Raw genomic sequence first — 16,455 nt, forward strand, 5'->3', positions numbered from 1 at the left:
ATAGTGTTGGTATACGTGTAACTAGGCAGCAAAGAATCACCACGCCCATAACAATGCAGTACAGAACACTCATCATGATACACCACCAGTATATCATACTCCAATTTCTTTTGAGCCACCACTTGAGTGTGGGTCAAATAAGTTATATGAGACCCGTACACCACCACACTTTTGCCATACTTTTTGCCACAAGATTAACGTTTTTTCTATGGAACAGTATACCATCTGTATTATTATTATTATTATTATTATTATTACGTTCTTATTATTATTATTACTTGGTTATGTAATTATTATTATTATTATTTACTCAGTCTGGTGACTTTTACATACTCTTTATGGACATCTACTTAGTTAATTATTTTATTTTTCCCTCTCTTTGTTTTACGTTAAGTTGATATAGTCGAGTGGATATAGTATAGTGGCACAACCAAAAAAATGTGCACTTTTTCATAAAGACATGAAACTTTCCACGTAAATAGTAGTCCTCAATACAGATATAGTGCCATCGCTGATTTGAACTTTGGTGACCTTTACGACCATTTTTGTACAGAAAATTGATCATTTTTGTCTTTAACTCAGTAATTAACTTGTTAAAACATGGTACCAAAATAAAGATAGAAACTACTTGGTTTTTATTTGAAGTCAATAGGTAAATTCATTCTAGAGTTATGAGTATTTTTATTAGCTGCAAAATATTTGATAAATTTATGCATAATTATCTGCCCACAGGTAATTCACACCTCAAGGTGGCAGGTAAATTTATTAGATTTTGCTGCTAGTAAAAATGATCATAACTTTGTAATGAAATCACCTATTGACTTCAAATAAAAACTAAGATGTTTCTATCAACAAGATCTTTTGTTTGGTATCATTTTTAACAAGTTAATTACTGCCTCAGGAAGTTAAAGACAAAAATGACTAATTGTCTGTACAAAAATAGCCATAAAGGTCACCAAAAGTCAACACAGCGATGGCACTATATCTAAAAATGCATGTCACGAGGAGTATTATTTATGTAAAAAGTTTCATGGTTTTATGAAAAGTGCACAATAATGCCAACTTTGGGGGCTATGCCGCTATACTAATATGTATGTGTATTAATTGCAAGTTTTGTCGTTGTAATTGTATCGTGTATGTTACATTGTGTGGTGTACTATTGTATGTGTCTCTCTGCCAAGGAGGAACGGCCATGGCCGATTGGTGGAGTTTAAATCAATCAATCAATCACTCAAGCTATATCAATCAGTCAATCAATCAATCAATCAATCAGTCAATCAATGAGGATACTGTTTCCCTGAATTCCCTACATGCCACATACAGTGTAATGGGCTAACTATACTAATTGATGCATCATTGATTTGCCCAGGCTCATGTATGTATAATCCTGTTGATGGATGTGTAGTACTGTGTGTTGCTATAGCTATAGCACTGCCTAAATAGATAGTCACAGAGGTATATACCTGAAATTAATGGTATGACTTCTGCAGTCACTTAGTATGATGATTGTCATGCTCAGAAGTAGTACTATACTAAGTGAGCATATTGGAGTCAATACCATCAATTTACAGTGTATGTATTATAGTGAATAGCCAGTAGTAACTATAATTTCTGTGTGAAAAGCTATATAAAGTATTAGTTAGTTGACCTCCATACAATTATTTCATTTATAACAATATTATGTAATCGTTGGTATTAGATAGCTAGTACATGCAGTGCAGTCAGTTAAGGAAATTTTCAACTTTTTCGTTTTTGTGCTTTCAGGTGTCACATAATATTGCCCTTTTGATGAGTATAGTCAAATGTATGAAACGTGTATCACTTAACATTTCAGTCACTGCAAGACTGTAACTTGCACAACACCTTCAGTGCTGGTCACAGTAGTGTAAAGCTTTAATAAGAATAAGAATCTCCACAGTTTACTGCATGCCAGCACAAATTGCAGTGTGCAATGTTATAGCTAATACTGTTATACATGTGTAATGTTATACATGCATGTCCATCTCCACTGTATAACTGTATATACACTGTCATAAATTTGCCACAGCAAGACCACACAAAATTGTTTAGACTTTGCCAGCCTGACTGAGCAAGGCCAGCATGGTCATATATCATGACTGCCAGAGAATCACATACACAGTTATCCAACAGGCTGGCAAAGCTATACATGTACTACTTGTGTGTCTGATTATCTGCATGTTGTATTTCTCATGGTACAATTATAGAATAAGATTTATTACCAGTCCAGGGACTCCAGTAATTCCAGTCCAGTGAATGGACATATTACACAAATGCAACAACAGCGTGCAGTCATATAACCTGTGTATCTACCAGTATACCACATTTGGTAATTTGCTATTTCTCCCTACATGCTGAAGGGCAATTAATTCAATCAGCTTGTGACTGAATCTGTCGTGACTATATAAACTGTTTCACACTGTAATATTTGTACTTTCATGTCACTTCAAGAAATGGGCTCACCGACCAACTATTGATTTAGCAAGCAAAGTTATGTTTACTGAAGTTGTTGCTCTAGTTATGTGACAATTGTAGCTATACACTGGAGCACATGGCTATAACATTTCTGATTGGCCCAAGAAGTTTTCCCTTTTATACTGTTATGCCTTTCTGAAAAAACAAAACTGTTGTGTCAGCTTTTTATAGCTAAATTATAGTGTAACTGTTCAGGGTTCTGACTAAATATTTCACTGAGGAAACCTATTAGAAATCTTATAATGCCATGCAGCTATGCAGGGAACCTCTATCCATGATTAAGAACTTAATTTTTTTTGTCATGTTAAATCATTTCAGTCTGTAAAGAACTCTAGAGGTTTGCAACATCCTTGTACAAATTCAGTATTTTTTCTGATATGTGTATATCCTACTGTCCTCTAGTAGTACTGCGGGAAGCCTCCCTAAAGCAACCTCCTCAGTGAGGGATCTATACATGTACTTTGAAGCATCTGATTTGTTTAGTAAGATGTGTACTGTCAACCAATATCACAACCAGTTACTACATAATAATAAGATAATACAGTAGAGCTGCATATAACTTATAGGGCTTCTGCTGCATACAATAATAGCTAGTGATGCAAGTGCTCTGAATTCAACTGCTACTGAAATAATGAAACTAGAGGTGTAACCTTTTTATATTTACTAATCTTATTGTTTGCTTTACAACACCAAACAATGCACCAAGAATTGACTGTACTGCTCAATCAGGTATATTGTATAGATCAACTGGTTCAACTATAAGGTCATCATAGCTAGCCTATAATTGTGCTATACAGCTGTCAAGTGTGATATATCATCATCATCATCACAGTACGTACCTATACCCTTGTGTAACATTAGCTTTTGGTAAAGTTTGCCAACAAGTTTGGTAACTGACACAACATGTAAATGTTGCCAACAGTGATGATGTGATCTGGTCAATGAACTGATCTAGTTTCACACATGTACAACAACTATGTCATGTAGGGGTCCAGCCCAAATACTATTGAGTACAATAAGTAGTTATGGAGTAAAAATTACTTTCCTAGTCTAACAGGGCGGCAATATTTTGTTTAATTATCATTGCAAATAAATAACCTGGAATAATTTGGTTATGTTTTGACTGAAATAATAAGCAAAACAGAGACCTGCTATAGGCATACATGTTAACTGCTTGTGTACAGCATACTCTTGATATGTGGCTTGCAAGCCTTGATGTTTAATATGGGTGGTCAGGTCACACTGAGCATGCAGTGATACAATATTAAACATCACATAATAACTATACTGGATGTTTGGTAACAGGTGTACATACTATGTTTGACAGTTCATGCATGGGACATCTAGCTAGCTAGCTATATACCAATCTGACACACAACTTCAAAATAAAACTTAGAATACAGACATGTGCATGCAACGCATATATTCTTTAGAGCAGTCACCAATGCTGCAGTAATGTATACAAGTGCTTAAACAATGCACTTTTAATCGGGTGGTATAACGGTACACACTATGACATGAGGTCATGCAGGAGCGCCTTTATTTAAGGGGTGTAACTTATCTAGGGGATGCATGTCTTAACACTAGCATGTGAAGCATGCCAATCTATGGGCATGTCCCACTGAAATCTGAGATTGAATCTGGGAGTAATTTTAGCACAGAATATTAGTAACTGTTGTATTGATTCAGGTTTTTAACATAAACAAAAGAATGCAAATCTTGACTCCTCTTTATTTCTCTCTTTTTCAAGTTTACCTACAAGAGGTCATCCTTTCAAGTTATATAAACGAACGTGTACCAGGGACATTCGCCAACATGCATTTAGCCAATGTGTGATTAACTCTCTTCCTGTGGAAGTTGTTAGTGCTACCTCTGTAAATCAATTTAACAATTATTGGACATGCACCATGCACACACAATGTACTCACTAAAAGTGTAATGATCAGGTAATGCAATTTCCTTTCTGTACCTGTTTAAATAAACAAATAAATAAATGTATTATGGTGACTGCTCTATTAGGGTATATCGATCTTGCTTCACATAGAATCCAGTTGATTCACTGGAATTACAGGTAGCTAAGCATTAGCTGTTTGGTCATACAATCAGCTCAATTGTTCAATGACAGCTATAGATAATTTTAGGGAGGGGATAATGTTGTTGCACTACCCCTTGACCCCTCTTGCGTGAGGTCATAACTAGGATCACAATAATTCGAGCAATTATTATATGGTCCACATGGTTGGTTGATACTGTAGTGTAGCTACGTGAAATGGCGTGTAGCTGAAGTAGTTTTATTGTGAGAGATAGGATCTAATTGTGATTACCGATGGCGGGAGAAAAGGTCAAATACGAGGACCCATCCTCCCTGAAGAGTTTCATTGCTGGAGGGATAGGCGGTATGGTGGAAGTTACTGTGGGACATCCCCTTGATACCGTGAAGGTGAGTACACGGTGATCCTGTTGAGTAGTAGGTCCTTGTGGATAGTGTGAGTGTTCTATTAGAGTATTTTGTGGAAACAAGGTACATGTGAATTTTTCAGAAATGACCTCTTATATAGAGCAATTATACAGGCTGTAGGACCAGGAGTCCAACAGACCTCAGCACTTGTGTTAATAAATAAGTAAAATGCAGTTTGATGTTATGCAATTGACTTGAAATTAATTAGTAAGGTCTCTTGAAATATATTTATTTTGATAATCAGGACACTTGTCCATGGTCCCATTTGTATTAGTGTACACACATTTAGACCCCTGAAATCAGGACACCACACTAATAAGGACACCTTAGTGACCTCATCAATTAGGACACTCCTACCTATAATGGTCTGTAGTTGTGTCAGCCATCTCCTAGACCATTCCCTACCTTAGTTACTTTAACAAGACCTAACTTGTAATGGATACTCTGACAACATACCCGCCTTGTAATGCACTGATTAACTGTAATTCATTGATAACAGTACATTATGCTAGTGCAGAGAGTTCATAGTTCATGTAGTGTAGACTTGGGATTAGTTATCATTGTGTGAGTGGTAGAATCCTACCAGTGTGTTAGCAAACCCCATCATTACATAGAGATGTTCAAAAGTGAGTGTGTAGATACCATAGAAGACATAGGGTGTTTCAACAAGTACTATGCTACTTCTCAATTATGTGATACTTGTTCACATTACATGATCTTATTAGGTTAGACTCCAGGCAATGCCACCACCGTTACCAGGACAACCAGCAGTGTTTACAAACATGTTTCAGTGTATAAGGTCGACGCTGCACAACGAAGGAGTGAGGGGGCTGTATCGTGGACTATTGTCACCTCTAGCTGCGATAACTCCTATGTGTGCTGTATACTTCCTTGGATATTCAACTGGCAAGAAACTTCAAATGAAAAACAGTGATGACATATTAAGGTGTGTGTGGGGTGTAGAACAGAGGGGTTGCGTCACTCTAATAACATGAGACTAGGTGTTACTTAATTTTTACACACAATAATAAAGAGATTGTCCTGTTTCAGAGGATGAAGCTAAATTGTTGTGACCAAAAGTCTTGTATGGAGAGCTGATAATCCGAACAGTTTATGTGACTGCTCAATTAGAGTATAATATTGTTAATTTAAAAATGAAGTAGGGATCAACAAGAGATGAATGATGGTATTACAGCATAGTTCAGTGGTAAAGTCCCTACTTTGGCATTGATTGACTTGTGACTGTTCTATTAGAGTATCATACATGACTGTTGTATTATAGTGACTGTTGTATTAGAGTATCTCATGTCAGACAAGTGGTGTGCAGCTAGCTAAGGTCTTATTTTCTGTTAAGCAGCCTGATTGGAGATAAAAGAACACACAAGGTACAGAGGGCCTACACTAGTCGGAACCCCGAAAGACACATCCCACTGGTGAGTTTGTTCTTGTGGCGTAAAATGGTGGCCATCCGTAGGCACTAAAATTCAGGCAATTTTTGGTGATTTAAAAAAATTCTACCTGTAAGTGTTTTGTTATAATAATTATGTTGTATAACTACTACTACAGGACTGGATCTGTTGGTTTGCTAAACTGACCTTTTCTGCATTTATAATAATAATATTATTTTGTATTGTAATTTAATAGTTTATATAGTCTTTCCAGGGCTCCTGTACTGTCCATCCAGTGCATGGTACGCCTGAGTCTAGACCCCTGTACTTAAGTTGTATATTGTTTTACCAAAATAAGACACCTCTCTGTGTGTGTCATTTTCAAAGCAGAATTTTAAGGCAATCCCTACTTAAAACGGTACTATACTCATTTGATACTCTAATAGAATATTTCTGTATGATCATATTAATGGGTGCCTGTGTATAATTTTGTGATTTTGCTGGCCTGTATACAGAAACAGTGTTTGATCTTTCACAAGCATAATGAAGATTAGGAAGATTAGGATAGAAGAAAATGTAGGGAGCTAGCCTGCAGATATAGCTACTGGTGGATGTTTAATTCCTAATTCAGTCTATACCATGTGTATTGTACGTACTATGGTATTCCAAAAGGCACCTGTCAGGCTGAAACGACATTTAACAGTGAAAATACTGAGCAGGTGTTATGAGTTACAACTGCCTCAAGTACGGCTACTACTGAGGGTACAACGTTTAACCAAGAAAATATGGTAGTTGACTCTCCACTAGGTATGAGAGTTTTATGACACGAGATGTGTCTAAAGATTTTCAACTGCTTTCTGAACGCTTCTTGTAATTTTAAAGGCATTTATGACTATCTGCTCTAAATATATTATGCTCACATTTCAAGGTACCCTTAGTAGGGTTCTTGAGTGCTTTAAGACAATAAAGTTATGGCATTATTCCATAGTAAAAAGAGTGACTGTGTTGGCTGTTTTCAATATAACTATTCAATTGTATTTTAATTGTTTATCATGGTTATATACTACAGTTTGCGACAACACTTTGTAGCAGGGATGATGGGTGGTGTGTACTCCTGTCCTATGTGTGCCCCGGTGGAGAGAGTGAAATGTGTCATGCAGGTATGTGAGTATTATATAGTTTATCATGTTAAGTATTTGTTGGCAGGCAGTACATTATTATTTATTTCACATTGTTGCCACAGAGCAGAAATGATGTGTGTTCTTAGTAGCAGTTGTAATCCCAAGTGGTATAATATCATTGTATGTATGTATCAACTGGTTTGACAGACAGTAAACTGACAACCACATAGCTTTTATCCATGTCCAAGCAACAAAAACCAGTTGGCTTGTGGGAGTGGTGTGTAGCTAAATATAGAGTGTCCTAGCTACTCCCATATTCTATAATGAGCAAGGCCTTACAATTTGTGAAATCTCCAGTCAGCATATTGTACAATCATAACCAACATGTTAGCACATTGTACACATCCAATACAGCAACAAAATCTGCTGTTGTGTTGCTGTTAACGTGTAAGCATGAATTAAATGAATATATAGGTGTTTTGCTGTTATGTGAAGAGCAGTGTGGTGTGTAGTTACCAAACCACATAAATTTGTGGTCAAAATTTACGTAATAAAGGATTGTTCATGAATGGTCTAATTGGAGAAGTATTTCTGTGACTTCTCTCACCTCAAAATTAGTCATAGTTTGAACTTGGTCGTTAGCACCACATAAATGAGTAGTATAGTTGTATCGTTTTGATGACATCATTAATAGCAAAACGGACAATTTCAGAACTATTATAAACCACGTAAAGTTGGACCCTCTCTTTAAGCTAATATCTAATAATATTCACTTTGTAATATGGATTATTAACTTTGTCTCAGATTCAACGTGAAAGTAAGCTAACATCAAAGTACTCCAGTTCCTGGGATTGTGCTCGACAGCTATATCGTCAAGGAGGTGTGGCCACACTTTACCGAGGAACCATAGCCACACTATTAAGAGGTTTGATGTTATGAGGGTGTGGTCATGATGACATCACATTACATCACTAGATGCTCCAGCCAGTGGTATTAATTTCCTGACCTACGAGTGGTTCCTTAGGGTATTAACCCCTGAGGGGAAATGGTGAGTTAGTACATAGCAAAACAGTCATTATATCTGAGACCTTTTAATACAAGTTCTAGCATAAAAAATTAATTTCTGGTGTTGGTTACTGGAGAAGGAGGCAAGAGAAGCTGTAGTCTCCCTTTTGATTTATGATTTTAGTTTGTGAAAGATACTCTAACAAAAAGTCAACCGGCAGTTAAGAAACTAAAATTGCTCTCAAATTTGATTTCAGAAAGCTGAGTGGGGCCACGCCCCTAGTCCAGTCTAGAGAGGCTTTACACTAGTAATGCACCAATTAATCAGTAAATAATTGGAAATTGATTTATTAGCCAAATTTCAGCAATACTGGTATTGGTAAATTCTATCCAATTGAAGCCCTACATCAAAGTATAAAGTAGGAGGATATGGTAGTTAATTAAACCCTAGGAATGGAAGTTAAACCCCAGTAGGGCATAAATAGAGGACAAGCTGATTTACACATTCAGTTGAAACAAAGGAAACATGAAGCCATATCATAATTATATAGCTGCAAGCACAGCAATAATGAAACCATACACAACTTTACTATATAACTTCATTTGTAGTTCTTTAGGCCACATAAACTTGACTATTAGTTTATCATCCTCCTTCACTCTAAATATCAGTACGGGAGGGAAGATTTTTTATGTTTTATCAACTAGATAGCTAAATTAGCTGGCTAAAATGACTCAGAATGCAGTTTTCTTAGACTGCTCTAGCAAGGTATCATCTTAGAAGGTGCTGGATGGCTATACTAAGCTACTAGTGGTGTGATGAAAAAACGGTGATGTGGGTGGGGATGAGAAACTAATTATTAAGTTGATGCGGCCTAATGAAGTAAAATGCTTCAAAGTGTGGGATAGAGGGCATATCATAACACGTTATCAACACCTCAATTTAGTAATTGTCACATTTTTTATAAAGTCAAGTGTTTCAAAGCGTCAGATAGAAGCCAGTTAAACCCCACACCTGCACTCGTAGGATATATTTTTTCAACACATCAGCCTTGGCTTTGGGTCGATGACAATGATATCTGACTATAACTTTAGCAGATTATTTAGCTGATTATGTTATTGTTGTTTTCAAGAAAAATATTGAAAATGGCAATTTTACAAAATGCGTGGTAAATGTGAACTTCAGATCATGCCATTATATGAATTTCGATATAGGCTAATCAAATAATCATTAAAATCTGTTATCAGTAAATCACTACTTTACACAGTGAAATAGTTTACATCATCTGGACCAGTACTCCATCTGGGCAACTACATCTGGGCCAGTACTCCATCTGGGCCACTACATCTGGACCAGTACTCCATCTGCTATATCTATGGTTACATGTACATGTAACTCAAATTCCATTGGTTGTGGAAAGGTGGACATTATTGGAGAATGTAGATGTGGTAAAGTCCAGGGGTCTGTAGAATATTACACAAGTCTATGTGAGCTCCTACCAAAGCCAGCAATTGTCCAAGGGTGTTACAACAAATGTTAGCACAAATTCACACTCAAGCCTGATAACTTACTTGATTGATTGATTTTTTGTTAAACTCATGACATTCGGCATAGCCATTTTTCCATGTCAGAGTACACTAAGACACATACAAATACGAAACTGAAAAACATACAAGACATGACACATACTAAGCAATACATTTAAATAATACACAAATTAACTATTATCAGTCATAGTGAGTCTTCATTAAAGTGACAAATTCTCCATTCTTGTGGGACACTTCAAATGGTAACATAAGTGGCATGATGATGGTAAGTGCTGTTATAGGCCTTACACTGAGTGTTATAGGCCTTACACTGAGAGACTTACTTTTTCTTTCTCATATATATTAGTATAGTAGCTTAGCAAAATTATTGTTACAGGGTGGATTAAAGTGATGTTTTGGTACACAAGTTCTTTTTGATGTATTTATATCAATATTAGGAGGTGCCCACCAAACCCAATTATGTGTGGGCTGAAAACAAAATGGCCATCAAGTATCCCCAGTATAGTACATTCATGGTATAATATCATACATTTGAATATGCAGAGGGAAGTGCACTTACATGGTTGTCCTATTTTATATTAATTTTTGCATTCAATATGTACAGACTGTTCAAATGAATTAATGGCACTGTAAGTTAACTTTTGCATGTGTGCAATTTGAGTAGTCTTCTTAGACCAGTTAGTGGCAATGTTTAAGATGCATGTTCACAATTGCGCTTTGGTCAATGCATCAACAGCTAGCTAGCATTCATGGTATACTGACCCCTCACATAGAATAGATGCCTCTCACGTAATCCAGTGTGTTGGTCTAGTCTATTAATAGTACATGTGCATGATGTTACTATAATTTGCTTTATATAGTCACCATGATCTCAATCCCATGAAGACAATGGCTGCTGGAGGGTTTGCTGGTGTGTTTTGTCATGCCTCCACTGTTCCCATGGATACCATCAAGTCTCGATACCAAACAGGTGAGATATACATCACTATGTCCATTACCATTTATGGTATCCCAGCTCCTGATGGTGTGTACAGTGGAGCGTTGTCTGTTGCCAAGGAAATGGTGGGTGTTTACTAGTTGTCATGGTGATTGTGATGTCACTACAGATAAAAGAGGAAGGACTGTTAAGGATATTCCGAGGTGCTACCCCAATACTAATCAGATCATTTCCAGCTAATGCTGTAAGCCATTCCTACTTGTTTACTTGTTTCCATGGTGTCTATTATAGGGATGTTTTCTTGGCTACGAGACTGCAATTAAATTAATGAATTACTTATCATTGTAATTTTATAAATTATTATTTTCATTTTTTCACTCTGGCATGTAGTGCAGAAGAGCATTAGCTAGAGGCAGCTTATTGTGTTTAGTTTCCTGGTGTTAACTGGATACCCAGCTGTATTAATGGTGACCTGGTGTTAACTGGAGAAGTGGTCTACCCAGCTGTATTAATGGTGACCTGGTGTTAACTGGTGAAGTGGTCTACCCAGCTGTATTAATGGTGACCTGGTGTTAACTGGAGAAGTGGTCTACCCAGCTGTATTAATGGTGACCTGGTGTTAACTGGGGAAGTGGTCTACCCAGCTGTATTAATGGTGACCAGGTGTTAACTGGGGAAGTGGTCTACCCAGCTGTATTAATGGTGACCTGGTGTTAGCTGGTGAAGTGGTCTACCCAGCTGTATTAATGGTGACCTGGTGTTAACTGGAGAAGTGGTCTACCCAGCTGTATTAATGGTGACCTGGTGTTAACTGGAGAAGTGGTCTACCCAGCTGTATTAATGGTGACCTGGTGTTAACTGGAGAAGTGGTCTACCCAGCTGTATTAATGGTGACCTGGTGTTAACTGGAGAAGTGGTCTACCCAGCTGTATTAATGGTGACCTGGTGTTAACTGGTGAAGTGGTCTACCCAGCTGTATTAATGATGACCTGGTGTTAACTGGAGAAGTGGTCTACCCAGCTGTATTAATGGTGACCTGGTGTTAACTGGTGAAGTGGTCTACCCAGCTGTATTAATGATGACCTGGTGTTAACTGGAGAAGTGGTCTACCCAGCTGTATTAATGGTGACCTGGTGTTAACTGGAGAAGTAGTCTACCCAGCTGTATTAATGGTGACCTGGTGTTAACTGGAGAAGTGGTCTACCCAGCTGTATTAATGATGACCTGGTGTTAACTGGAGAAGTGGTCTACCCAGCTGTATTAATGGTGACCTGGTGTTAACTGGTGAAGTGGTCTACCCAGCTGTATTAATGATGACCTGGTGTTAACTGGAGAAGTAGTCTACCCAGCTGTATTAATGGTGACCTGGTGTTAACTGGAGAAGTAGTCTACCCAGCTGTATTAATGGTGACCTGGTGTTAACTGGTAAAGTAGTCTACCCAGCTGTATTAATGGTGACCTGGTGTTAACTGGTGAAGTAGTCTACCCAGCTGTATTAATGGTGACCTGGTGTTAACTGGAGAAGTAGTCTACCCAGCTGTATTAATGGTGACCTGGTGTTAACTGGTGAAGTGGTCTACCCAGCTGTATTAATGGTGACCTGGTGTTAACTGGTGAAGTGGTCTACCCAGCTGTATTAATGGTGACCTGGTGTTAACTGGTGAAGTGGTCTACCCAGCTGTATTAATGGTGACCTGGTGTTAACTGGTGAAGTGGTCTACCCAGCTGTATTAATGGTGACCTGGTGTTAACTGGAGAAGTGGTCTACCCAGCTGTATTAATGGTGACCTGGTGTTAACTGGTGAAGTAGTCTACCCAGTTGTATTAATGGTGACCTGGTGTTAACTGGTAAAGTAGTCTACCCAGCTGTATTAATGGTGACCTGTTGTTAACTGGAGAAGTAGTCTACCCAGCTGTATTAATGGTGACCTGGTGTTAACTGGTGAAGTGGTCTACCCAGCTGTATTAATGGTGACCTGGTGTTAACTGGTGAAGTGGTCTACCCAGCTGTATTAATGGTGACCTGGTGTTAACTGGTGAAGTGATCTACCCAGCTGTATTAATGGTGACCTGGTGTTAACTGGTGAAGTGGTCTACCCAGCTGTATTAATGGTGACCTGTTGTTAACTGGAGAAGTAGTCTACCCAGCTGTATTAATGGTGACCTGGTGTTAACTGGTGAAGTGGTCTACCCAGCTGTATTAATGGTGACCTGGTGTTAACTGGAGAAGTGGTCTACCCAGCTGTATTAATGGTGACCTGGTGTTAACTGGTGAAGTAGTCTACCCAGCTGTATTAATGGTGACCTGGTGTTAACTGGTAAAGTAGTCTACCCAGCTGTATTAATGGTGACCTGTTGTTAACTGGAGAAGTAGTCTACCCAGCTGTATTAATGGTGACCTGGTGTTAACTGGTGAAGTGGTCTACCCAGCTGTATTAATGGTGACCTGGTGTTAACTGGTGAAGTGGTCTACCCAGCTGTATTAATGGTGACCTGGTGTTAACTGGTGAAGTGGTCTACCCAGCTGTATTAATGGTGACCTGGTGTTAACTGGTGAAGTGGTCTACCCAGCTGTATTAATGGTGACCTGTTGTTAACTGGAGAAGTAGTCTACCCAGCTGTATTAATGATGACCTGGTGTTAACTGGTGAAGTGGTCTACCCAGCTGTATTAATGGTGACCTGGTGTTAACTGGTGAAGTGGTCTACCCAGCTGTATTAATGGTGACCTGGTGTTAACTGGTGAAGTGGTCTACCCAGCTGTATTAATGGTGACCTGGTGTTAACTGGTGAAGTGGTCTACCCAGCTGTATTAATGGTGACCTGGTGTTAACTGGTGAAGTGGTCTACCCAGCTGTATTAATGGTGACCTGGTGTTAACTGGAGAAGTGGTCTACCCAGCTGTATTAATGGTGACCTGGTGTTAACTGGTGAAGTGGTCTACCCAGCTGTATTAATGGTGACCTGGTGTTAACTGGTGAAGTGGTCTACCTAGCTGTATTAATGGTGACCTGGTGTTAACTGGTGAAGTGGTCTACCCAGCTGTATTAATGGTGACCTGGTGTTAACTGGTGAAGTGGTCTACCCAGCTGTATTAATGGTGACCTGTTGTTAACTGGAGAAGTAGTCTACCCAGCTGTATTAATGGTGACCTGGTGTTAACTGGTGAAGTAGTCTACCCAGCTGTATTAATGGTGACCTGGTGTTAACTGGTAAAGTAGTCTACCCAGCTGTATTAATGGTGACCTGTTGTTAACTGGAGAAGTAGTCTACCCAGCTGTATTAATGGTGACCTGGTGTTAACTGGAGAAGTGGTCTACCCAGCTGTATTAATGGTGACCTGGTATTAACTGGTGAAGTGGTCTACCCAGCTGTATTAATGGTGACCTGGTGTTAACTGGTGAAGTGGTCTACCCAGCTGTATTAATGGTGACCTGGTGTTAACTGGTGAAGTGGTCTACCCAGCTGTATTAATGGTGACCTGGTGTTAACTGGAGAAGTGGTCTACCCAGCTGTATTAATGGTGACCTGGTGTTAACTGGTGAAGTGGTCTACCCAGCTGTATTAATGGTGACCTGGTATTAACTGGTGAAGTGGTCTACCCAGCTGTATTAATGGTGACCTGGTGTTAACTGGTGAAGTAGTCTACCCAGCTGTATTAATGGTGACCTGGTGTTAACTGGTGAAGTAGTCTACCCAGCTGTATTAATGGTGACCTGGTGTTAACTGGTGAAGTAGTCTACCCAGCTGTATTAATGGTGACCTGGTGTTAACTGGTGAAGTGGTCTACCCAGCTGTATTAATGGTGACCTGGTGTTAACTGGTGAAGTGGTCTAGATCTATTCATAGTTAACTACAATATTATAGGAGTTAAGTTTAGTTGGGACTTGGGAAAGTAAAGACCATTATTGTTGTCTGTAGTAGCCTCCTGCGAAATTTTATCTGAAATAGTAATTTCTTTGTCTGATAGCTATTCCTTGAAGTGTAACATTAAGATACAATGAAACCATAGAAGTGGTACATATATAGTGTCAGCTATTAATAATCATCACCGACATACTCTAGGTGTAGTCATGTATTGTGTGGCATAACTTGAACTCACTTGGAACAAATTGACTTACACAAATGTAATTTTTTAAAGTCATTAGAGGCTTCTATTGATTAATTTATGCATCCTGTTGGGTATACTAGCATGATTAGCTATAATATGACCTATTGCAGCTATATCATAATCATGCATGTCCTTGGCACTTTTAAGACATCATAATCAAACCCTACCGTCCAGAGAGGAAAAGCAATTGAATCAGTGTATTCACAAACTAGATGGGAATTAGCTCAGAAAGGAACCAATAATTAAGAAATGTGTCAAACTGAAAGGAAACAATTAACATTTACATATAAATAGTAAGCTATTTGGCAGAATCAACAGATCTAGTGGCTCTTCCTATGTGATGACCCCAGCAACACCAGTACCTACCACCTCAACTTGAAACACTTATAAGTAGTAAGTAATCTCAACTGCACATATATGCATGTAAATAAGTAGTGTATATAGTGTAATGTAGACAGTGGCTGTTGGTATCTGGTACCTTCAGACCCTTGGTGTGTTTACACCATAAAGCTTAAATAAATGTTACTTTTTGATGTATAGCCATGTATAATGCAGCTCACTTGCTAGTATTAAGTTTCTATGTGCTATAATGTTTCCCAGAAATTTCCTTATACGGATAGTATTCATAGAAAGTGTGTGTTTGTAACCTTAAACACAACTTAGCTTTTTGTCCTACCAGATTACTGTATATAAGTGTAGAACATATTCCAAATTAAATAAGAAATCATAATTTTGAGATAAAGTGCTGGAAGGAATTTTACTCTTGTGTATAAGCATGATTCCTACATGTGTAGAGCTTTATTGAGAATTTTTGCAGAATTCTGAAGGAAATATTCCCACACTGTTGAATTTTGTAAGAAAGATTCCTACACATGGCACAAAGTGTAAGACATCTCTTGCATGCAGTGTAGGAATAATTCCTACACTTGTAGGAATTATTCCTGCACAATATGTCATGTGTAGGCCTTTCTTACAACATTCAACATTATGGGAATGTTTCCTACAAAATTTCTTAATGTTGCCGTACACGTGTAGGAACCATGCTTCTTACACAAGGGTAAATTTTGGTACATCACAGAAAATTTGCTGTGTTTTGAAGAAAAACTTGCCACATCTTAAAGTTTTGGCTTCTTATTTAGTTTGGAACATGTTGTAGGAAACGAGAAATCACCATGCACATGCACCAATTAAGGATGCAGTTTCCTGCCACATGTAGTGTAATGTATCAGGTAAATTTAGCTATACTAATTGATGCATCATCAATCTAGCTGCATGGCAACATAATTATCAACAAAGTTACACCTCAAATCTTGTGGATGGATGCATCTTTAGTACTGCATATAGCTAGCTACTGCCTATATATAGTCATCGAGGTACATGCATTGTACTGTAATTGAT

The 16,455-nt window shown here is 38.1% G+C and overlaps 1 protein-coding gene across 1 annotated transcript; it reads left to right on the forward strand.

Annotated features, from left to right (window-relative positions):
• The first annotated feature begins 4,694 nt into the window (after positions 1–4,694).
• LOC136254090 (mitochondrial carnitine/acylcarnitine carrier protein-like) lies at positions 4,695–11,350 on the forward strand. The gene is made up of 9 exons (XM_066046748.1): positions 4,695–4,933; positions 5,677–5,897; positions 7,409–7,499; positions 8,265–8,385; positions 8,436–8,508; positions 10,871–10,980; positions 11,026–11,072; positions 11,117–11,191; positions 11,239–11,350. The coding sequence occupies exons 1-9, from the start codon at positions 4,820–4,822 to the stop codon at positions 11,293–11,295; spliced, it is 909 nt and encodes a 302-aa protein (XP_065902820.1). The 5' UTR covers positions 4,695–4,819; the 3' UTR covers positions 11,296–11,350.
• The last annotated feature ends 5,105 nt before the right edge of the window (positions 11,351–16,455 follow it).

Source organism: Dysidea avara, chromosome 4 (genome assembly GCF_963678975.1).
Source record: "Dysidea avara chromosome 4, odDysAvar1.4, whole genome shotgun sequence".
Classification (NCBI taxonomy): domain Eukaryota; kingdom Metazoa; phylum Porifera; class Demospongiae; order Dictyoceratida; family Dysideidae; genus Dysidea; species Dysidea avara.

What these genes read in the sequence shown, in the direction of transcription:
- LOC136254090 (XM_066046748.1), top strand. Translation starts at nt 4,820, where the DNA reads ATGGCGGGAGAAAAGGTCAAATACGAGGACCCATCCTCCCTGAAGAGT. An exon ending in ATCCCCTTGATACCGTGAAG is followed by an intron (nt 4,934 to 5,676) that starts GTGAGTACACGG and finishes TGATCTTATTAG; the next exon opens with GTTAGACTCCAGGCAATGCC. An exon ending in CAAGTCTCGATACCAAACAG is followed by an intron (nt 10,981 to 11,025) that starts GTGAGATATACA and finishes ATGGTATCCCAG; the next exon opens with CTCCTGATGGTGTGTACAGT.